Raw genomic sequence first — 25,144 nt, 5'->3', positions numbered from 1 at the left:
CTGGTTGAGCATCTGACTTTGGCTCTGGTCATGATATCAGGGTTTGCATGTTCAAGCCCCACATTGGGCTCTGTTGTCAATATGGAGCCTCCTTCAGATCCTCTGTCCCCCTCTCTCTCTGCTCCTCCCTCTCTCTCTCAAAAATAAACTTTAGGGGCGCCTGGGTGGCGCAGTCGGTTAAGCGTCCGACTTCAGCCAGGTCACGATCTCGTGGTCCGTGAGTTCGAGCCCCGCATCAGGCTCTGGGCTGATGGCTCGGAGCCTGGAGCCTGTTTCCCATTCTGTGTCTCCCTCTCTCTCTGCCCCTCCCCCGTTCATGCTCTGTCTCTCTCTGTCCCAAAAATAAATAAACATTGAAAAAAAAAAAAAAAAAAAAAAAAAAAAAAAAAAAAACTTTAAAAAAATAAATATCTCTCCACACTATCAATGTCTATTCTATCCAGCATTTTTCTTTTTTATGTCACATATTGCCACCTGAGACATTACTGATTTGTTTACTCTCTGCCTCCTTTCTCTAGCACGTAAACTCTAAGAAAGCAGGAACTTCATTTGTTCATTGCTATTTCAGTGTCTTGTATAGGCACCCAAAAAAACTGAGCAGATAGACAAATGACTTAACGGCCGTACAGTGTGCTGATGTAAGCCTGGATCCAACAGGTAGGTTCCAAGCCCCTCATTCCCAATTGAGACACTGCTGCCATGCTATTAAATGCTTAGGATATTTAATGTTCGTTGAATACTGCATTCAAAGAAAAATTTCCACAACTGAAAAGTATTGGAAAGCCACTGGCCTTTCAAATTCACAAAGTTTCAGAAACACAATAATGTACAATGTTGGTGAGGCTGTAGGGAAACAGATCAGTGTTCACTACTGGTAGGAATACAGGTGGTTCAACTTCACTGAAAGGCAATGTGAAAGTATATATCAAAAACCTTTAAAAATGCAGTATTTTTTAAAATGTTTACTTATTTTGATAGGGAGACAGAGCACAAGCGGGAGAGGGGCAGAGAGAGAGGGAGACATAGAATACCCAGCAGGCTCCACACTGTCAGCACTGAGCCCTACACGGGCTTGAACCCACAAATCACAAGATCTTGACCTCAGCTGAGATCAAGAGTCAGACACTTAACCGACTGAGACACCCAGACACCCCTAAAAAATGCAGTATATTTAACAAGTATTGTTTTATTTAAGAATATTTTCCTTTCACAGTATAGTAAGGTAAGTATTATAAACTCTAACCGCAGGGATGAGAAAAGTCAGATGCCAATAATTTAAGAAACAAATAAATTATAAATCAAGAATCCCTATTGAGGTCATCAAACTGCAATCCCAAGACTTTCTCCACCATTTTTCATGATCAGTTAGTTCCCTTGATATGTTACCTAACTGCTTAAATATAAAACCTTTCAATTCTTAGTGCTAGGACAATGTTAAACACTGCAGGTACTCAATAAAACTTTGCTAGAAAGGTAAAGTCTCCATAGAAGGCACATCATATATAGAGACTATGACAGAAACTGCCCTAGTGTCTCTTCTACCCTCTTCCATTGTAACAGTACATGAACCCAGTATAGTGACTTCATTTTTCATCCTTTTTTGTAGCTAGATGTGGTCGTGTGGCTAAGCTCTGGCTATTGAAATATAAGCAGAAGTGGTGGGAAAATTCAGGCACATGCTTTTCTTATTTACACCTTCCTACTGGCTGGAATGCAGATGTCATGGCTGAACCAGCCATATTGGACCTTGAGATGACCTTGGTAATAAGGATCACAGTCAGTGAAGCAGTAAGATGGCAGGTAGAATCCCTGAGTCTGCAGGGGCGCCTGGGTGGCTCAGTCGGTTGAGCGGCCGGCTTTGGCTCAGGTCACGATCTCGCGGTCCGTGAGTTCGAGCCCCGCGTCGGGCTCTGTGCTGACAGCTCAGAGCCTGGAGCCTGTTTCGGATTCTGTGTCTCCCTTTCTCTGACCCTCCCCCATTCATGCTCTGTCTCTCTCTGTCTCAAAAATAAATAAACGTTAAAAATAAAAAAACGTTAAAAAAATTAAAAAAAAAAAAAAAGAATCCCTGACTCTGCAGAACACCATATCAGTCCTCTATTGCCTTTTACGTGACATTTTACAAGACAGAAATAAACTTCTACCTTATCTAAGTCACTCTTATTTTAGGTTTTCTGATTATCTGCACCCATTAGCTGCCCAGAACAAGTTCTATTAGGACTGCCACTTACTCCCATTTCCTTGTTACTTGATATTTGGCTAAACTGATTTGGCATTGTACTGGTGACAGCCTATATGAATTATGCATTCCATTTAGCATTTTCAAAGATTCCATTGTAAATGGATATTTAATAAGCCTTTTCGCTTAACCCTAAAGAGCAATAGAATAGAGTTATACATATAAAGCCATAATTCCATGAACTGTTGAATAATCACTTTTCAAAGTAATAATTGATTGTCAAAGACTGTACATCTAGGCAGGTCTCAACAGCATAATGAAATCAGAACAATGAAAAGTGTCTCAGCTGTCTCAATCTTTCATTTCTTCAGAACCTTATTTCAAATGATTAAGAGATGAAGAGCTTGAGACTGGAGATGTTCTTGAGGGGAAATTTGGCTGAAATGACGAGGTCTAGCTTTATTATAATCTTCTATTGTGTGTCTAATAAATTTGCAGTAAGCCAAGCAAAGAATGGGAATTTTATTTACTGCATTATCTGTGAGATCTACAGAGAAGATGACTTACAATTTAAAAGGTGTAGAAGGGGTAGAGGGTGCAGGGGATTTTACTTATTATCAAGACTGGTCAAATTTGATAACCAGTATGCCAATTAATAGTTAGCCACATGATCATGACAATCCTGCATCCTTACTTAGATAATATCCAAAGCATTACCTTTTGGGAATTCCTGGTAAGGCCACTGACACACTTCATTCTCTCGAGAGTTCTCAACAAGATCCCAAACCACCACAGATAATAAAATTTCAAATATGTAAAATGTTTCCCCAAAAAATGGGGACTCAACCTAACTGGCCTAAAAAGAGAAAGTGTTGTGGGTATTCTTTCACTTTGAGAATATCTAAATGACTTAAAAATAAAATAAATAATGTAAAATAAAGCTAATAAGATGAAGTAGAAGTGGGTCAGTCTGTTACTCTGCCTTTAGTTGACATAAGATGACAGATAATGGAGATTTTATCATTTGTTCATATTAACACCAACTTAAGTTGGCAGAATCAGTGGTACTTGGCTGACTGTAACTGACTAGTGACTATATAATCAACTACTAGTGTCATCAATACCTGTAATTCATCCCACCTCCATCTTTTATTTATTTTTTTTTTTTTTAATTTTTTTTTTTTCGACATTTATTTATTTTTGGGACAGAGAGAGACAGAGCATGAACGGGGGAGGGGCAGAGAGAGAGGGAGACACAGAATCGGAAACAGGCTCCAGGCTCTGAGCCATCATCAGCCCAGAGCCCGACGCGGGGCTCGAACTCCCGGACCGCGAGATCGTGACCTGGCTGAAGTCGGACGCTTAACCGACTGCGCCACCCAGGCGCCCCCCACCTCCATCTTTTAATGTTATGACTCAGTGTGGATCTTAGGTACCCAACCTGAGTCCCATCTCACACCCACCATCTCTACCATCACCACAGGGCTCTATGAGCAGCAAATCGTTGCTTCTTGGTCTAAAACTGCTGAGCTCAGAGGTCACCAGGATGGCCATCCCTGAATGGGAGAGTGATGGTCTTCCCACTAATGCAGTCATCACAGAAATCTGAGATGGGAAAAGTCACGGTGAGAAAAGATTCTGGATACCTGGGGTCTAGGTATTAAAATAGTGAAGGAAAAAAGGTAAGAGACGATGGGGGGAAAGAAAGAAAGTGCTATCAACATGATGTAATAAGAATGAAGACAATTCTAGTCTGGCTGTCAGAAGAGCTGAAGGGATCCAGTCTCCACTATGCTAATTAGCTGCGTGGCCTTGCAACAGTCACTTTCTCTCATTGGGTCTCAGTTTTGTTATGTAAAATACATAGTTAATTAGGTCATCTTCCAGCTCCAGGCACTATTCCAGTGAAAAATGAGAGTAAGGAAAAACTATGGAAAAATTTATCACCGAGACTCTAACAGTTCCTTTCCATATAATAAAAACACAAAGTAAAATATGTAAAAAAAATTTATTAAGTGAGACTATATTTAGTAATTTAGATGTTATATATATATTTTAGTTTCAATACAATAGACTAAAAATTTAACCTTTCTGTACTGTGCTTTATAAAAACTCATAGAGATAAGAAATATGACAGATTTTGTCAAGTCATTCTTTTCCACTGTGGTGAGACCAGGATTCAGTGCATTTTGCAGTGGACTAGGGAAACCAGGTACCTGTAAAATAATACGCCCCCAAAATGAAATACATATTCAGTACAACTAGATAATGTGCCGCACAGTCTATTAGCCTGCCTAGATTTGGGATGAGAGATGTTCAGACATGATTGTGGTTTGCTGGTTCTTGAGATTTTGATTTTACTGTCAAAACTGTTTATCTACCCATCCTTAAAACTCAATGTTTACCTATTATGCTTTAAAACAAGAATTGTAAAGAATACAGCTGCCTAGCTTCAGGCTGTTTACAGCTACAGAATAAGAGACTTAAATCACAATCAAATACTATGCTTTTCAGTAATAAAAATAAATGGTTTCCATGTACAATAAGTCAACATGTAACCCAACTAGGATATTCCGGTATTTCAATTTGCTGTCAAGGTGGCCATATTACTCCAGGCCCTCGATTTCAAAAAACTGTTTTAAATTGTATAAACTCTCTCCTCTCACTTTACACAAAATAGATGAAAATCATGACTTGAAGATATCACAAAAATTACCCCTAAAGTGGACTAAAACTATACAATGTTAAGGTGGCAAATAGTGCTGGATTTTAAGTATGCAACTTCTCAGATAATGCCCACTTCATCTCCTACGGAAAGAAAGTCTAAGCCCTTGGACCAGTCCTTAAAATTGTAAAGCATCTAAAAACGTCTACATCAGGAAATCAAAATTTAAATTGCGCTATGTGTTGAAATAACAATCCACAGAGGGGAAATGCTTTTATCATAAATATCCAAATAATTGTACCTGAAACAGTCAGAAAAGGCAATTATTTTGCCAACATGTTTCTTCACTTCTCCGCATAGTACTTAAACCCTGGTATATGTGAAAATGGATCAAGATTAAAATGCATTTGTCCTGTAGAGTTTAAATTGAGGTACGTTATCATACAAACAAGCAAAAGAAAAATTATTACTGTGCAGCATCTGTGCTAAGAATCAGAAAAAAAACACATCTGAATTCTACACTAAATTAGCATTTCATTTTTCTTTTTTTTTTTTTAATTTTTTTTTTTCAACGTTTATTTATTTTGGGGACAGAGAGAGACAGAGCATGAACGGGGGAGGGGCAGAGAGAGAGGGAGACACAGAATCGGAAACAGGCTCCAGGCTCTGAGCCATCAGCCCAGAGCCTGATGCGGGGCTTGAACTCACGGACCGCGAGATCGTGACCTGGCTGAAGTCGGATGCTTAACCGACTGCGCCACCCAGGCGCCCCATAGCATTTCATTTTTCAAATAACTTAGTATTTCAATCTTGAAAGAAAATCCTCATGGAAAATAAACTGCATTTGTATCCAAAAGAATAAGTTTATTTTGAAGGAACAACTTCCAACTCGGTTCAAAATCATTGCTACAATCAAACTGACTAAAGAAACAGTAATTTTCCTTCAAAAACTAATATAATATTTTCCATATTCTAAAAATGAATGTAAATTAAATATATAAGTATTTGGTATTTGTTGAAAGCACCCAAATCTGAGAGATTTAAAACTTCAGAGGTGTAAATCAAGAAATCATTATATCATTTGTACTAGCCTAAGCCCGTTCTGTCTATGAGGACAACAAAGTACTGCACAAAGGGAATGTGTAAGAGAAAGATGTAATAAGTGTGTCTATCATTGTGAATAGAAAAGATCTGTCCAAACTAGTCCCTCCCAATTGTATTATGTCATCCAAACAATATAAATTGTTTTTCTTGGCCCAGATCCAGGTAGGTTCCCTAATTTATACCTCCAATGAACAAAAATTTATTCCTAGGATAGGAAAAGTGAAATTTGAAAAGCAAAGAGCCAAGGAAATGTTTAAATATTATGAAATAATAAGCAGCTATTTAAAGGAAAAAAATAGAAGCTGTACATATTGAAATATGTCAAAAAGTAAGTTGCAGAATAATGTACACCATATATTCCTATTTTTATGAAGAGAAACCCCTGTTTATGTGTGCATGTATGTATGCACATTTGTACTAAAATATTAAGATAAGTGTAGAAGAATAAACAACAATAAGCATTGGTTACTATGGGGAACTAAGGAGGACTTAGAAGAGAATATATTGTTTCCTTGTGTCTCTTCTTACAACTTATAAAAAGAAGCATATAGACTCTGATAACATTTCAGTTTTTATTTTGAGATAACTGTAGACTCATATTCACTTGTACCAAATAATACAGAAATATCCTTTGTACTCTTTACCCCTTTCCCCCAATGGTAATATGTGCAAAACTGTAACACAATATCACAACCAGAACACTGGCACTGCTACAGTCGATACAAACATTCCCATCACCACAAGGATTTCTCATGCTACCTTTCTAAAGCCACACTGACTTCTTCCCACCCTACCTCACCCTAAGCCTGTCCTTAACCCCTTGCAATCACAAATCTGTTCTCCATTCCTATAGTTTTGTCCTTCTAAGAATGTTGTATAAATGTAATTATACAGTCTCTAATGTTTAGAGATTGTTTCTTCTGGGTTGTTTTTTGTTTTTTGGTTTTTTTTGGTGGTTTTTGTTTGTTTGTTGGGAAGTTTGTTATTGTTTCTGTTGTTGTTGCTGTTTTTCAGGGAGTTTGTTATTGTTGCTGTTGTTGCTGTTGCTTGCCTCAGCATAATTTTCTGGAGATTCATCCAAGTTGTTGTAGGTATCTTTCTTTTTATTGCTGATTAATATATCTATTTACCCCATAAAGGACATCTGGGTTCTTTCTAGTTTGGATTATTGAATAATAAAATCTGCTATGAACATTCATCTCAGGTTTTTGTTTGAATGTAAGTTTTCATTTCTGTGGATGAATGTACTGCTTTGCCTGTACCCCACAAATTTTCACATGTATTTTTAAACTTGGTTCAATGTCTTTTTTCCCTGAGACTTCCTTATTGATCCATGGATTATTTAAAACTGCATTGTTGGGGCACCTGGGTGGCTCAGTTGGTTGAGGTCCAACTTTGGCTCAGGTCATGATCTTGCCCTTCATGAGTTTGAGCCCTGCATCCGGCTCTGTGCCAACAGCTCATAGCCTGGAGCTTGCTTCAGATTCTGTGTCTCCTTCTCTCTCTGTCCCTCCCTGCTCACACTCTGTCTTTCTCTCCCTCTCAAAAATAAATAAACATTAACAAAAACTGCATTGTTTAGCTTCCAAGCATTTAGAGATTTTCCTATTATCGTTCTGGTATTAATTGTTAGTTTTATTCCATTATGGTCAGAGAATAACACTCTGTATGATTTCAATTCTTTTAAGTTTATTGAAGTTCACTTCTATGGTCAAGATATGGTCTTAGTATATGTTCCATGGACAATTGACAAGAATATGTATTTTGTTATTGTTGGGTGCAGTGTTATATGAACATCAATTAGATTCTGAAAGTTGATGGTGTTGTTGAGTTCTTCTCGGGGAATTTCTGTCTAATTTTTCTATTAGTTGTTAAAAGAGGGATGTTGAAGTCTTCAACTATAATTGTAGATTTTCCTATTTCTCCTTTCAGTTTTTATCTGTCTTTCAGCTCTGTTATTTGGTGCATACACATTTAGGATTGCTTTGTTTTCTTGGTGAATTGGCCCTTTTACCATATTGGAATCTCCTCTATGTCTCTGGTAATTTTCTCTGTTCTGAAGTCCACTTTATCTGAACTTAATATAGCCACTCCTGACTTCTTTTAGTTAATGTGTGCATGATATGTTTTTTTCATCTTTTATTTTCAACCTACCTATATCATTATATCAGAAGTAAGTCTCTTGTAGACAAAATATAGTTTGGTTATGTATTTAATTACTTGCCAATCTCTGTCTTTCAATTGGTGTATTTAATCCATTTATATTTAATGTAGTTATTAATATGTTAGAATTTGAAGCTGTCAGTTTATTTTTTGTTTTCTTTTTTTCTGTTTTTGTTTCTCTGTTTTTTACCAGCCTTCCTATGAGTTAACAGATTTTATAATTCTATTGTGATTTATCTATAGTGTTTTTTGAGTGAATCTGCTTGTATGGCTTTTTTAGTCACTATCCTAGGCATTATGTTATATATACATAACTTATATATACCAAGTCTACTGATATTGTCAATTAGAGTGAAGCATAGAAACTTTACCTCTTTTTATGTCTTTTTACCATCTCCTATTTATAATTGTCTTACATTAAATTAAATTTCCTCTACATACATTTAGAATCACATTAGACAGTGTAGAGCCTGTCTAATGTTTAGCATGAAATATCAAACAGAGGAGAAGGCAAGTCTGTCATATTTAGCCACAGTTTTTGTTTATTGTGTTCTTCCCTCCTGGTGTCCTTTTTTCTAATCATTTCCTTTCTGTTTAGAGAACTTTTTTAGCCATTCTGTAGGGTAGGACAGCTAGTGACAAATTCTCTGAGAATGCCTTGATTTCCCCTTCAATTCCTGAAGAATAATTTCACTGGACATAGAATTCTGGGTACACAATGCTTTGCTTTCAGCACTTGAAAAATATTGTGCCCATTCCTTCTGGCCTCCATGATTTCTAACAAGTAATCAATTGTCATTCAAGTTGTTTTCCTCTATAGGTAACACTTGTTTCTCTCTCACTGCTTTAAAGGTTTTATTGGTTTTTTTAATGTTATTTTTTTTTGACAGAGAGACAGACAGACAGATCATGAGTCAGGGAGGGGCAGAGAGAGAGGGAGACACAGAATATGAAGCAGACTCCAGGCTCCGAGCTGTCAGCACAGAGCCCAACACGGGGCTCAAACTCACGGACCGCGAGATCAGGATCTGAGCCAAAGTTGGACACTCAACCGACTGAGCCACCCAGGTGCCCCTATTGTTTTTTTTTCATTTTCAGAAGTTTGACAATTATATTTTGGTGTGGATCCTTTGGGTTTCTTTGGTTTGGGGGTTACTCAGCTTCCAGGACCTTGATGACATAAAGTTAGATCTTTTGTGATAGTCTCATAGGTCCTGAAGTTAAGTACACTTTCTTCTCAGTCTATTGTCTCTCTGTTGTTCAGATTGAGTAAGTTGATTGTTCCACCTTCAAATTCACTGATTCTTTCCTCTGTCCTCTCCATTCAGTTGTTTAGCTATCAACTGGGGCTTTATTTCAGTTATTGTGCTTCCAGTTCTAAAATTTTCCTTTGGTTCCTCTTTACATCTTTGATTTCTTTAATGAGACTTTCTATTTCTCCGTCAACTCTTTCCACTTTTTCATTTTTTCACATGTGCTCATATTTACTCACTGAAGCCTTCTTTTTGAGGGCCACTTTATTCTAACATCTCTGTTATTTCAGTGCTGGCATCTGTTATCTTTTTTTCTTTCAAGTCAAGATATTTCTGGTTCTTAGTATGACAAGTGATTTTCTACTGAAACTTGGACATTTGGGTATGTGTTCTGAGACTCTGGATCTCATTTAAACTTCCTATTTTAGCTGGCTTCCTATGGCATTGCTCTAGTAGGGGTTGTTGGGGAAGGGCACAGGTTCCAACTTGGTCTCTGTTGACACCAGGGGTGCAGGCTTCCTTATTATTGCTGGGTGGGAGTAGGAGTTCTGGCTCCCACTAGGCCTCTGCTGATACCATTCTAGTTATAAGGGATAGGGGTATCTCATTACTGTTCCCCACATGGCCCCAGTGATACAGGGAAAGTGGAGAGGGCAGCCTCTTCACTGCAGAACAGTGTTCAAAGTCCTGACTTTCCACTGACACCACCTCAGTGGGAAGAAAAGTTGGGGTAACTTGTTATAGCTTAGTGAGATTGAAAGGCCAGGATCCCCATTCAGCCTTGGCTGGTATAGGTGGGGATGGGGTCATAGGCTTTTTTTCTGCTGTTTCTGGCTACAGGAGCACAGTTATTGTCTAAAAGTTATGTCTTTCTAGGCTGCCCCTTTCTTGATCCCTTGGCTAACGAGAGCTGGCTTTTGCTGGAGCTTTTACTGCATCCACTGGAATTCCTATTTTGCCAGCATCCTTATATCCAAGTCTGGAGGATATAAGGCAAAAAGAAAGCCCTAGAAAGCATCACTATGTGATTCCTCAGAACCCGAAGTTCCTAGCCAGTCTGTCTTCCTCTCTCCACCTTTTGGAGTATTCTCGTGTTTGTCTTATACCTAGTGCACTTAGTTGTACAGGAGAAATAGGAGAAAGTACATCTATTTCATCTTCCCTGAAGTGGAAGTAGGCATAGATTTTATGATATAACATTTGTGAGCTACACATAATTTGTTCATAAAAGATCTTGGAACATGAATTCTTTCTTACCTAGGTCATGTGAAGCCATTTTTCTTTGTGCTTTGTGGCAAAAAGCAACTATACATGAAAGAAGCAAGGATGGGCTGGCTCCTTCATTCTCAATTAATGTCCAGAAGGTAGTCTCTGAACTCCAGTCTCATATAATTAGAATGTATGTTGTGAGTGATTGATGCCTCAGTAAAACAAACACAGGGCCATATAACATTGCTATTCCTCCTACAATGGTGTATACATACTGTTTAGGCCAGTGGTTCTCAACGTGGGAGGCATGGTGCCCTACTCTCCAGGGTCTCATTTGGCAATATGTAGATACTATGACTGTCATGACTTGGGCAGGGGATGAGGAAGGGAAGCAAGAGGATTGTGCTACTGGCATCTAGTGGGTAGAAGCCAGGGATAATCCTTAACAACCTACAATTCACAGAACAGCCACCCACAACAAAGAATTATTTACTCCAAAATGTCACTAGTGCCAAGGATGAGAAAACTTGACAGCTAAGTGAATCTTCAGGTATTCTGTGCAACTTTTGGCCTATGTAATTGTGAAACTCTGAATGCTAGGTGTGGAATGGCCTTGCCCAAGCTCTAAACAGAGACAACACACTCTGTCAAGACTGTCTTTTCCTCTGGCTTTCCCTCTGAGAATTGCTGTGTGACTCCAAATTAAGATGTCTAAAGCGAAGAACCATATTCCTTGCTCATCCTTGAAAGTATGTTGTTTACATAAATTACAAATGTTTAAAACAAATGTCCTTATTCTAATCTTATTAATTTTTAAAATCAGATTTTAGACATCACTTTTACACTTGCATTGTTATTACTATCCATCGCCTACGTAACCAGCCACAGCCATTTGTCACCCTAATAAAACTTTTGAAAGCACTTTGATTCAAAATAATTCAAGGCTCTGTCTTCTGGAATCGTTTGCGTGGAAAGGCAAAACTCCAAAAGCAAGAATGAAATCGCGAAAGCACTAAAAAAATCACAAAAGCACTAAAAATCAATGTAATGGAAAGCAGGGATGAGACTGGGGCACTTGCTACTGGCTAAGTCCTATAACACAGTGTCAGCACCCCTTGCTCCTGAACTCTGATGCTCCAGGCCACTCTCCTACATTAAACAATTCAGGTAACTGAAAGCACCAAAAAAGGATACACAAGACAAATGGAATACCACAAAGAACAGAACTCACCGTCCCAGTATTCATTCATCATTTGATACTCTTTCTTCTTATATTTTATTCTATTTGAACCCTTCAAAGTGTACTCTATCTTATGGCCTGAAAGTAACTTTTCCCAACTGTACGGGACCTCTGAGCCAGTTTCTAATATGGGCCCCTCTTTATGTCAAGTACCTTGACTAATGTCACAGAGTTACTTCTTACGGGGGCAGACACTGAGAACTTTTTTGTCTTTTCTTAAGGTTCTCCAGTGCACATCCCTGATTCTTTTTTCTGTGAGACCCACACAAAACCCAATTAGAAATCCCCAAGCAGCCACACTGATCTTGTTGAGTAACTGTGAGGAGGTGTGGGTCTTAGTTGAAAACATTTGTCCTACTCTGCTGACAAATGTTAGGTCAAAGACGACACTGAGGACTCTTGTCCTTACATGTTTTTGTTCCCTAATAGGCTTTATGATCACATTCCTTAAATGACAGCCAGAGTGTATTTTGGTACTGAAACTATTTTAAAGACACAATGTGGCAGCAGTATTCTGTGTACAAATAACAGGTCTGGCACTGCAGCCAAGGACAGTAACGGAATCTTCTTCCCTCTTACAGTCATCCTCATTGCCATTCTCAAAAAAAAAAAGTCTCTTTTTTCTTTTTTCATCCCCTCCCCTCCACTCCCCCCCCTTCCCTCCCTCCCACCCCCCTCTGTCTTTCTGTGGGACTCAGATTCCCTTGTTATTATTTTTGCTTTGAATGTCTCTGCCAGAGTAAAGTCTATATAACGGACAAAATATCTTAACCCATGACCCTATTTGGCTTTGCTCCCTCCTGGGGACATATCACAATCAACAAACGGACAGTTCTGGCATGCTTCGAGTCCAGTGTCTGGGGTGTGACCACCTGGGGTAGAATCCCAGCTCTGCCATTCCTTAGTTTGGGACAACTGAGACAGTCCTTTAACATCACTAAAGCTAGGAAGCCTCTTATGTAAAATGGGGCTCTTATGGGTATCCACCTGATGAGGTTGTCAAGGCAAAATGCACACAAACTCTGTCTCCTTTTGCCTGGCACACAAGAATCACTAATAATCTCTTTAATTGGCTAGTCAATTTTTAAAAATATTTTAAGAGAGTGATTGTCACTAAAAAAAACAACACAGAACTCTTACTAATTCAACTTCTTCGTAGTAATACATCGATGTGCTCTGGATAAACATTCACTGCTAATGCTAAGCCGTAACAGAAAAAGCCTGAGTTTTTCATATAAAACATCTGTTATTTCAATACTAAATAATCACAAAGACTTTGAAAGGTTACCAGTGATGTATTACTCAGGTCTACAGCTAATCTTTGAACTAATTTTTGAAATAACCTCTCAATTTCTCCCACTGAAAAGACTGTACCCTCCCGCAATGAAATATTTAAAAATTCAAATTCAAAATTCAAAGCACTTGCATAACACCCCAGTGTTTAGTCTAGCTTGTCTTGCTTATACCACACCACACGCACTTAAATCTATAATGAACGTCTCCTGAAGCAGCATTTACCCAGAAGAAATACTACCCTGCGGCTGGTTTACCTACTTCCATTTTCATGTCGTAGTGCTGGCCGAGGACACTCTGTATGAGCTCTTTGATGGTCCGGTCGGAGGTCAGCTGGGCCTCAGACTGCAGTGAGGCGATGACCTCCTCAATGCACGTCGGGATCACTCGCACCTGCTGCGGGGCCTCCAGCGAATGGCTGGGCGCGATCCTCTCCCGCTGGCTTTTGGACACTGGCCGCGCGCCTTCCCGCGGCAGGCTGACGGAGCCCTCGCCCAAGGACGGGGTGCGACTCCTGGCTCTCCACAGCCGGCTGCACGCCTCCGCGTCGTCCTCCTGGCTGGAAATGGAGCTGCCCTTCCTCGGCTTGGCCAAGAGGGCCTCTGCGAGCGGAGCGGTCTCCCGTTTTGCGTCGCCCTCTGGGGCCGGGTGCAGGACGGGCTTGGAGGCCGTGGGCCGCGGGCTCCTTGGGCCCCGGCGCGGCCCGGGCCTCTCCCTGGGCGCGGGCGGCGGCATCAGGACCACCGGTCTGGACGTGCCGGCCCTGGAGGCGATGACCGGCGGCTTCTTCTGGGGCCGGTGCCGGAGGAACGCGGAGCTCCGCAGATAGAAGTCCTGGGGGCGAAACGGCCGGGTCTTCCCGGGAGTGGCCGCCTCGCTGGGGCCCGGGGGCCGAGCTGCGCCTCGGGGCGCCTGCTGCGGGAGGGCCGCAGCGGGGGTCGTAGGGCTTTTAGCTCGAGGGGACCCTGATGGCTTTGCGGGTCCAGCGCAGGAAGCGCTGCCCTTCTCCCCGGGACGCGCAGGGCCGGGGACCTGGAGGCCCAACACTGGGCCTTCATCCACAGCCGGCTTGGAGGCCAACTTCTGCTTGAATCGGAGAAAGTCCTTTTTAGTTTCCTGGCGAATCTTCTCAAGCTCTTTAAAGATGTATGATTCTTCTTTGTATTTCAATCCAAAATGCTTTGAAATTGCAGACATCTTGACTAATCTGTCCTGTGAAATAACAATATATTGTATCATATATATATATATATATATATATATATATGTATATAGTATGACCCTATTGTATGACTATATAACAAAACTCACATTGATATATGTAAGACCAGCTCAAAAACCCTCTCATGGTAGAATACTTGCTGTGCTCCAGAGGCACAAGTGGGCAGTATTAGTTTATATCATTTTAAATCCAACTATTGGCCTTTTCAAAGGAACCATGAAAAACCTTTAGAGCAGTTAACTTTTTTACAGTGGAATTTCTGAAATGTCTATTGGATTTATTTTAACAATTCTTTAGACTATAATATAATGTCCCAATTCCAGACAAGGGAGACAGGCATCTAAAGAAACCCTGCTAAGAAAGAACAGAGGTCATCAACTGAGGCATGGATCTAGCCCACAAACATATTTTTCAATTGCTCCAAGTTTTTCAAAATTATTAATTTGTACCAACAATTTTAAGTTGAGAGATTTTCATATGAAATTCCAGATTTGCAGTTTGGAGTGAAGGGGTGGGGGGTAGGGAATGAAGACTCTGGCAGTGCAAGGTCCAAATCCCTACTCCTGAGGAAAGATGGCAGTTTCCTCTTCCTTCTCCAACTAACTGGTCCTGAGTGTCTCCATCCCATACCCAGCCCATTTCCCTCAATATGTCTCCTGAACTACAGTGGACTGTATGAAGGAAGAGAGGCGATCAGCCACAAGGTAGGCTATAGCAGGATCATGAGGCCTTGAATGCCAAGTGTTTGTACTTCTGTTGGCTACTGAAAACCATTCAAAAACTTTTAACAGAAAAGTGGCTTGATAGGATCTGCTGCTTGGGCAATACTGAGTAAGAGAAATAATAAAGGGAGAGAGGCAAATAAGAACCTGCACAGCTTGAGCATAAGGCCTGGCCTTGGTAGCTAGCAGCGTGAAAAGAGAGACATAACAAGGTAAAACTGATGGGATCTAGCCAATGAGAAGGAATAAATAGGAGCAATTAAAGATCCTTCCTAAAATAAGAACTTTGAATCATCTTGATGAAGTCTGGGTCATAGCCAAGTACACAATAAAGCTTCTGCTATTCAGTAACTTGTACACTTAAAGATGGTTAAGATGGTAAATTTTATGTTATGTGTATTTATTATCACAATTAAAAAAAAAAAACCCTGCTATTCAACAGGGCCAGTTCATGTATGATCATAAGTGGATTTTCAGATCCTGAGAGCTCTGAGGTCATAAACAAAAGCCAGGCTGACAAGAAGTGTAAACAGAAAAGGGCCCAACGACAGACTCTGGGGCACACGCATCTGTGGGAGGTGGGATGAGCAGGAGCAACAGAGAGGAAAATGGGGAGAACAAAGTTCACAGAAGCCAACAAGAGGAGAGTTTTAAGAAATAAGGGTAAAATACAAAATGATGAAATAATAATAATAATGAAAACAAAAGCAGAAAAAAATGAATTGAAAAAACTAATTTGTTTTAGTTAATTTGCCTAAGGCCAAGGCTCTTTGGGAAAAAAATACTAAAGCAGAAACATCTCTGGAATATCATCATTATTTGCAAATATGATTGTCTACCTGGAAGATCTAAACATCAAAGAACTATTTAGAATTACAATAGATTTCTGCAAGGCATTTAAACTTTTTTAAATTTTATACAAAACCAATTAACTTCCTTTATACCAAAATGATCCTTTAAAAACATAGTGATAAAATTCCATTTGTGTTTTTTTAAAAGAGTATCTAGCAATGAACATAACAAGAAATGTGCTGAAACTGCATGAATACATTTTTAAATTTTTACTAAAGGACACAGAAGAAAGATTCTACTAAATAGACAGTTACTGTCCCTTGGTGAAAAAAACAAATATTATAATCATATCAGATCTTCCCAAAATACTGTATTGGTTTAATGCCATCACAATCAAAATCTAAAAATTATATTTTTGAAATCTGAAAAATAATTCTGGGTTCATTTGAAATAACAAACAGGATAGACAGGCAAAGTTTTGAAAAAGAGAAATGAGGAAGCACTTTTCTAACAAGACAATTAAAACTTATACAGATACAAGAATTAAAACTGAACTACGACTGCTAGAATCATCAGGTAGACTGAGCAAAAGAATTAAAAACAGTATGAGTTATAGTGTAAAGACAGCATTAAATTGTCAAGAAAAGAGTTATTCAATGAACTGTGCTGAGGCAACTGGTTGATTATTGGGGGGGGGGGGGATTATATCTCATTTTAAGCCATGTACCAAAATAAGATGGATTTAAGACTAAATGTAGAAAATATTTTCTTATTTTACTTTGCATTTCTTTTTTTTTTATGTTTTTATTTATTTATTTTTCAGAGAGAGAAAGCACAAGCAGGGAAGGGGCAGAGAGAGGGAGGGAGGGAAAGAGAGAGAGAGAGAGAGAGAGAGGAGGGAGACACAGACTCCACAGTAGGCTCCAGGCTCTGGGCTGTCAGCACAGAGCCCGACGCAGGGCTTGAACTCACAAACTGTGAGATCATGATCTGAGCCCAAGTTGGCCTCTTAACTGAGCCACCCAGCTGCCCCTGCATTTCTTTGCTTATCATCTTATCCACCTTCTTGATTGGGCTTACATTAATTCATAAAAACATTATCTTTATAATTAGATTTCTTCATTTACCATGTATTATGGGCAATATGAACAAAACATCCTATCTAGCCTCTAAATATAGTCATGTTGCTTTTAATCTCTAATATCCGCTGTTGATTCTCAATCAGAAGACCCTGTTACATGGCAGAGGGCTCACCTCATCAACAGGCTTTCTTTCTCTACCCGTCTCCACCAACGCCTAGACCTCGAACAGTTCAGCTCTATCCATAACCAGATTTCACATTAAAAAATGAAAATAGGGGCACCTGGGTGGCTCGGTCAATTAAGTGTCCAGCTCTTGATTTCAGCTCAGATCATGATCCCACAGTTTGTGAGATCCGCCCCACGGACCTGTCCGTGCGGAGCCTGCTTGGGATTCTCCCTCTCTCTTTTTCTCTCAAAATAAATTAATAAACTTTTAAAATTTTTTAAAAGAAAGAAAAAGTGAAAATAATATGCTGTTGCCTCTTTCCTGTCCTATAGTATATGAATATTAGAAATGGTTTCTAAAACCCTTAAGGAAGTTTCTCTTTTTAAAACATGCTGCATAATCCTCCTCATAGTGTTTTGGCTATTATTATTTGCACAGGTGGTAATATGCTCACACTGACACCATCTGCATTTCTTCCTACAAAAGACTGAAAGGCAGTAACTAGAAGAGAGCACAGAACAGAAGCACATTAATACCTGATGAGATATTGACTTGACTCTCCCAATGCACTTCCCTTTTGTTTCTTAGTTCCTGTTTTGTTTCCCTTCCCAACTTCTCTCAGGCCCTTGGTTTACTATTGAAGTTTATCAAGTGTTCATTGTTTAACATTTCTCAGTACATTTCCTTGAATTCTTCATAGGAAAGTTGCTCTTGAAGTGTAAAAATAAACCAATAGGATATAGAACTTCTAATTTGACAGTAACTTCTATTGTATTTTCAAGGTAGGTGGTATCGCAATGCTAAATGGGCCAGTCCATCAAAACTTGGTGCCTTTCTTCTTCTCACCCACCCCTCAACATTACAAAATATGTGAAATAACTTTTAAACATCCAATCTCATGGGAAAATAACAGGTTCTCTTTTTCTTGGTAAGCAATTTATTGAAAGAAAGAGACTAGTTCTGGTTTGGAGATTCTCAAGGAAAAATAATGTAGCTGTCCCCAAAAAACAAAGTATTAATTTACATACGGTGTCAAGCCTGCTGCTCACAATCCAGGTTAAATTTACCTTACATTTTAAGATGGACAGAATGTGCTTGAAATCTTTGCAACCTGAGCAGTAATTTTACTCTCTGTTTCTTTCCCAATTATTGGAGCTCTGAGCCTTTTTCTTCTTCCTCTCCCAGGAGGTTCAGTGAGGGAGTCAGAAAGACCAAGAGCCAGCCTTTTTTTCCTCAACCAAAGGTATGATCAGACATGAGAAAGCTCTCCAGCCAAAAATGGCTAAAGGCCCAAAGAGAGCTAACTAGTGAATTCTCTGGACTCTGGGACAGGTTGCTATCCAATTCTTGCAGGTATGGCCATTCTTCCAATCAGAACAGAAGATCCATACTCTGCTCTAGACTTAAAATAAGGTAGAAATAAACAGAGCAGACCACCAGATAACTTGGTTCTAAGCTACGTGGAACCACCTCACACAGGGAAAGGAATCTTTCATATGTTAGACCTAGTTCATCAGATTATTATATTAAGAATAGAGCCAAAGCACCAGCTGCTTATGCGGAGGCCTTGACCTCTTCTACATATGGTCATGGATACCTCAGTGGGAGGAGTGACACATTAAGGGCAAGATTTAGGTTCTCTTGGGTCCATGGCCAAATATTATCACAATTCACTTCCTAAATTTCATATCAATATCAACTTCCAATGCACAACATCAGAGTTCCAAAAGAAACATCTAAGTCCAAGGACAGTCTATCATATCTGGTAAAATCTTCACATTGCAAGGAAAATAAAAATATTCTGAAAATAATTATTTGATTTTGAAGTATCAGTGGTAGAAGTGAGATCTGTTTATGCATTGATTATAATTTATGAAAAAGCTTAATAGAAGATATACAATTATTTTAACAAATTTGCTAAGAAAATAAGATAATGGTATTTTTTCTATTTTTGAAACTTTCTATAATATTTGTTTTGCTGCCCTGAATCTTAATAATATCAATAATGGTAACTCACACTTATATTGTGCTGGTTAAAAATGATACAGGAAATAGAGACGAGCTCACAAAAAGCTTTTTCTCTAAACTATTCAGAAGCCTATAGAAATTTCAATGTCTCTAAAAAACTTACTCTACTGTTATAACTAGTACCTAGAATATGCCCATAGCCTTTGTGATATACATATATACACACAAACATAAATACAGAACAGGCAATGGAACAACAAAACATTCTCCCTGCCTTTTTCTTCTCCCATGTTCTGTCTTTCTTTCCTGAACTTCCTTCATCAAATTTGCTTAAATAGCCAAAATAGGAAAACAAAAGAGTTGTATTATTATCATAATGCTTTTGACATATGAAATGTTGCATGGTCTCAATTTCAAAAGCAATTTATTGGAGTTCCATATCTACATCCACAGAAAATCCCCTACTAATAACAGAGTTGATACACTCTGGGAAAAATATAAAAAAACAAGTACCGGAGGATTCTTACAAGTAAACAAAAGTAGGACTGGGGAGCAGAGTAGAAATTTGTGGAAACACTGGCCTAGAGGTAAGTTTCCAAGTTATTGTGGCCTTTCCCTAAATGCCATCCATACTGTAAAATGGCATAGTGCAGGTGGCAAAAACTTTGATAGAAAGCCCTTCATCATTATGGCCAGAAGAATCAGAGAAAAGAGCCCTGGCAACAACCACCACTGAAGGGAAAGGGAAAAAAAATCCCAAAGGAGAGAAAGCCAGAGAAGGTAATCCCCTAATTCTGTGTCTAAACCCCATCCAAGTCTAGACTGACCTCTGAACTGTGCATATGTGGAACAAACTCAAAGCAACACAACAAAGGCTTAAAGAGCTGACGTGAGATTTAGCTGAACTTAACTTCCAATCACAAAGAGTAAGATAGAGCTTACAGTGAGTGCAACCTGGTGAATTGCCTGCTAAATGAAAAACATCAACATTCTTCAAAGGCATAAAACAGAACCCAGAATCCACACAATAAAATATTAACAATACCCAGGATATAATTTAAAAAGTCCTCGGCATAAAAAGATCCAGGAAAATGTGACTCATTCTCAAGGGCACAGATGTTAGTCCAGAGATGACACAGAAGTTGAAATTATTAAATGAGGACTTTAAGGCAAATATTATAACTATGCTCAGTGAAGTAAAGGGAGGTATACTAAAGATGAATAAAAAGATAGAAAATCTTAGAAATGAAAATAAATAGAAATTTTATCTCTGAAAAATATAATTCTTTCAATAAAAATTTGGCTAACAAAATGGAGATGTCAGTGAATTGCAAGATAAATCAACAGAAATTATCCAGTATTTAAAAGAGAAAGAAAAAAGCTGGGGGAAGTGGCATGGGGAACAGCCTTAGAGCCTTGTGAAGCAGTATCACCAGCTATAACATATAGGTAAGCAGTATCACAAAAGGAGAGGGGAAAATGTGATGGAAAAAATACCTAAAGAAATAATGTCTTGGGGCGCCTGTGTGACTTAGTCAAGCGTCCTACTTCAGCTCAGGTCATGATCTCTCAGTTTGTGACTTCCAGCCCCGCGTTGGGCTCTGTGCTGACAGCTCAGAGCCTGGAGCCTGCTTCGGATTCTGTGTCTCCCTCTCTCTCTGCCCCTCCCCCCCTTGTGCTCTGTCTCTCTCCCTCTCTGTCTCAAAAATAAATAAAACATTTAAAACTGTAAAAAAGAAGAAGAAGAAGAAGAAGAAGAAGAAGAAGAAGAAGAAGAAGAAATAATGTCTCAAATATGAAGAGATATATAAATTTATGGAATCATGAAACTCAGCACATTCCAAGCAGGATAGAACCAAAGAAAACTACATGTAAGCTACTGGAAATCAAAGACGAAGATAAAATACTGAGAGCCTACAGAGAAAAACATTGTTTATAGGGAAACAATTCAAATGACCATAAACTTCCCATCAAAAACCACTGAAACTGGGCACCTGGGTGGCTTAGTGGGTTGAACATCCATCTCTTGATATAAGCTCAGGTTATGATCCCAGGGTCGTGGATCCTCACTGAGCGTGGAGACTGCTTGGGATTCTCTCTCTCTCCCCCTGCCCTTCTCCCGTGCTTGCACTCTCTCTCTCCCTCTCTCTCTCTCTCTCTCTCTCTCTCTCTCTCTCTCTATATATATATATATATATATATATATATATAATTTTAAAAAATTTAAAGGCAAAAAAACAAAGAAACCAAAATAGTGAAAAAAGATTTATAATGCTAAAAATAAAACAAAACAAAGAACTGTCAACACCAGATTATATATCTAGCAAGCATATTCTTTAAAAAATGAAGGCAAACTAGGGCACATGGGTGGCTCAGGCATCTGATTTTGGCTCAGGTCATATTCTCACAGTTTGTGAGTTCAAGCCCCACATCAGGCTCTCTGGTGTCAGCACAGAGCCTGCTTCAGATCCTCTGTCTCCCTCTCTCTCTCTCTGCCCCTCCCCCACTCACTCTCTCTTTCTCAAAAATAAACATTTTTTTAAAAATGAAGGCAAATTGAAGACATAATCAGATACAAGAAAACTAAAAGAATTACTTACCAGCAGACTATAAGAAATGCTATCGCATCAGGCTCTGGGCTGTTGGCTCGGAGCCTGGAGCCTGTTTCCGATTCTGTGTCTCCCTCTCTCTCTGCCCCTCCCCCGTTCATGCTCTGTCTCTCTCTATCCCAAAAATAAATAAACGTTGAAAAAAAATTAAAAAAAAAAAAGGGGCACCTGGGTGGCGCAGTCGGTTAAGCGTCCGACTTCAGCCAGGTCACGATCTCGCAGTCCGTGAGTTCGAGCCCCGCATCAGGCTCTGGGCTGTTGGCTCAGAGCCTGGAGCCTGTTTCCGATTCTGTGTCTCCCTCTCTCTCTGCCCCTCCCCCGTTCATGCTCTGTCTCTCTCTATCCCAAAAATAAATAAACGTTGAAAAAAAAATTTAAAAAAAAAAAAAAAAAGAAATGCTAAAGAAATTTCTTCAGACTGATGGGAAATTGTACAAGAGGAAAATATGAATCTTCAGGACTGAATGAAGATCAGAACTGGCAAATATCTGGGTAAGTTTAAAAGGCCATTTTTTTAGTTTTTTTTTTAATTTAATTGTATGAAAATCCCATGGTATTGTTGGGGGGTTTGTATCTAGATGTAACACATATAACAAGAACCAAAAAGACTAGGATGGGGTAGGTAAGGTAACTATGTTTGTAAGGGTTCTGCATTTTATGTGAACTAGTTCAGTATTAACTCTAGACTGTTAAATGTTAAGAATGTATACTGTAATTCTTGGAGAAATAGTTTTTAAAATAATGCAAAGAAATGTAATGAAAAAGTCAATAGACAGTAAAATGGAATACAAAAAATAGTATTAAATCTTAGAAAATATTTTAGACTAAATAATAGTGAAAATACAACATCAAAATGTATCAGGGGCAGCTAAAGTAGTGATCAAAGGGAAAAGTACAGCTTAAATGCTTAAATCAAAAAGAAGAAAGGTCTAAAATTAATAACCTAAGGTCCTACATTTAGAATCTAGAAAAAGAGGAGTAAAGTATATCCAAAATAAACAGAAGAATGTAAGTATAAGGACATAAATCAGAAAAATACTTGAGAAAATTAACAAAACCAAGAGCTGGTTCTTTAATAACATCAACAAAATTCTGAAAACCCCTACCTAAACTGTTTAAGAATACATGAGAGAGAACAAAATCACCAATATCAAGAATAGAAAAGGGCTTTTCACTACAGGTCCTAAAGATAATAAGAAAATATGATAAACAACTTTATATCAACAAATTCAACGACTTAGATAAAATGATCAAATCCTTGAAAATTTCAATTTACCAAAATTAGCATAAGAAACAGAAAATCTTAATATTACTATATGAAATAAACTTACTCATTACCAAAAATCTTACCACAAATAAACCTCCAGGCACAGATGGTTCTCTCAAACACTCAAGAAAGAAATAACAGAAATATTTTCAGAAAACAGAGGATGAAGGAACTTATTTTCTGACACTTACATAACCATAATACCAAACCTCACAAAAGCATTTATTAAAAGGAAAGTCATGTCACCAATATCCCTCATGAATATAGACACAAAAATCTTTAATAAAATATTAGCACATCATACCAAAAAAAAATATTTTTAAGTATAATATATTCTGATCATATAGTTTATCCCAAGGTTGAAAAATTGATTTAACATTTGGCAATCAATATAGTTCACAGTATTAACAGAAAATGGAAGAAAAGAAAATATATGATCATTTCAATAGGTAGAGGAAAATTATTTGACAAAATCCAATACTCATGCATGATAATAATAAAGAAATAACTCTGGGCAAATATGCTTCATAGGGAACACCTTCTATCTGATTAAGAGAATTTACAAAAACCTACAGCTTAACATTGTATTTTTCCTTTCCTACCGAAATTGAAAAGTAGGCAATAGTGCCTCAACTCTGACCACATCTATTCAACATTATGCTGGAAGTCCTAGCCATTGCAATAGGGCGAGGAAAAGAAATTAAAGGAATTGATTAGAAAGGAAAAAGTAAAACAGTTCCTATTTGCAGATGACGTGATTTTTAGGTCAAAAATCCCAAAGAATCTACAAAACGATTACTAGCGCTGAGTGACGTATCAAGATTGTAAAATATGTTAACATACAAAATCAACTGTATTTTAATATGTCAACATCAAACAATGGGAAAATAATTTCCAAAAAGACATAAAATACTTGAGAATTAATCTAACAAAAGATGTCCAAAATCTCTACACTGAACTTTACAAAATATTGCTAAGAGAAATTAAAGACCTACATAAAATTCCAAACCATGTTTGTTAACTAGAAGACTCAACATTGTTTAAACGGCAGTTCTCCCCAAATAGATGTATAGATTCTATGCAATCTGAATCAAAATTCCAGCAGACTTTTTTTATAGAATAGCAAGCTGATTCTAAAATGCATGTACAAATTCAAATAACTTTAAGTGGTTAAAATGATATTTAAAAAAACTGGAGGACCTACACTACCCAATCTCAAAACTTACTATAAAGTACAGTAATCAAGGCAAAGGTCCTGGCAAACCATTATGCTGCATAAAAGAAGCCAGACACAAAACAGTATACCTTGTATGCTTCCATTTATATAAAATTCTAGAAAATGCAACCTATTCTGTGGTGTCACATAGTAGACCAGTAGTTGGTTGGGCGATGTAGGTGCAGTTGAGAACAGGGGTGGATACCAAAGGGAGCAGAGGAATGAAAAGATTCAGTTATAAAGAATTTAAGTTCAAATTTGGAAAAAAAAAAAAGAGGTTGGTAATCTTGATTGCAGTAATTGTTTCAGAGGTTATACACATCTGTCAAACTGTGCACCTGTACACTACACTGCAATACATTATACTAACTACTATCTGTACATTCTGTGCAGTTTAGGAAATATAAAGTATACCTTTATAAAGCTGTAAATAGGAAAAACCAATTTACTGAACTCTTAAATTTGAATGTTGCATAATTAAAAGAACTATTGAACTCCTTTAAACTCCTGCTGTGGCAGTCAGCATAGTTTCACTGTGGATCTGTGGCCTTAGATGCTAGATAATCCTTGCATTAAGCCTACAGTGTCCCACAGCCCACCAGAGTTTTTGGGTCACACTCAAGAAACAGCTTACTATTCCCAAATGAGACGCGTTGACATCAGTGGGGGGGTTCACCTAATGGTGCTTAAGGTTTGTCCAAAACAACCAGCCCTTGTCAAGGGACACAGGAAAGGTCAGGGCGTTGGAAATTAAATTCCTTCCACTGTGACCTTACTCCCTCCCCACAGTCCCTCTGATTCCTCCCAGTCTTCTGCCTTCCTCACTCCTTTTCCTTTCCCTACAGCCCGGCCGTCACTATCTTTCCCTTCCACCAGGTTTTCACCCTTCCCGACAGCACCCCAACCCCTATTCCTGCCCCAATCCCTTCTTCTACACCAGCCTTATTTTCTACCCTGATATTCTCAGAGATTAGTTTGGATTATAGAGGCGGAA

The 25,144-nt window shown here is 38.5% G+C and overlaps 1 protein-coding gene across 9 annotated transcripts in view; it reads right to left on the bottom strand.

Annotated features, from left to right (window-relative positions):
- The window catches only part of TTC6 (tetratricopeptide repeat domain 6), a 220,081-nt gene that overhangs the window by 179,206 nt on the left and 15,731 nt on the right, over positions 1 to 25,144 (bottom strand). For 6 of the 9 annotated variants that reach the window (XR_007153077.1, XR_007153078.1, XM_047863339.1 and 3 more), the window contains exon 2: positions 13,368 to 14,318. The exons of 2 other annotated variants lie outside the window; for them this stretch is intronic. Coding sequence is in view for 5 of the 7 variants with exons in the window: in XM_047863337.1 (XP_047719293.1) it covers positions 13,368 to 14,318 (951 nt within the window). In the remaining 2 variants the exon portion in view is untranslated. The remainder of the gene's footprint in view (positions 1 to 13,367; positions 14,319 to 25,144) is intronic. One more of the 9 variants, XM_047863340.1, reaches the window with a different exon arrangement.

The sequence above is a fragment of the Prionailurus viverrinus genome, chromosome B3 (genome assembly GCF_022837055.1).
Source record: "Prionailurus viverrinus isolate Anna chromosome B3, UM_Priviv_1.0, whole genome shotgun sequence".
In the NCBI taxonomy this organism is placed as follows: Eukaryota; Metazoa; Chordata; class Mammalia; order Carnivora; family Felidae; genus Prionailurus; species Prionailurus viverrinus.
Note: the sequence above shows the minus strand (reverse complement) of the source record. Positions and strands in the feature narration are given on the sequence as shown.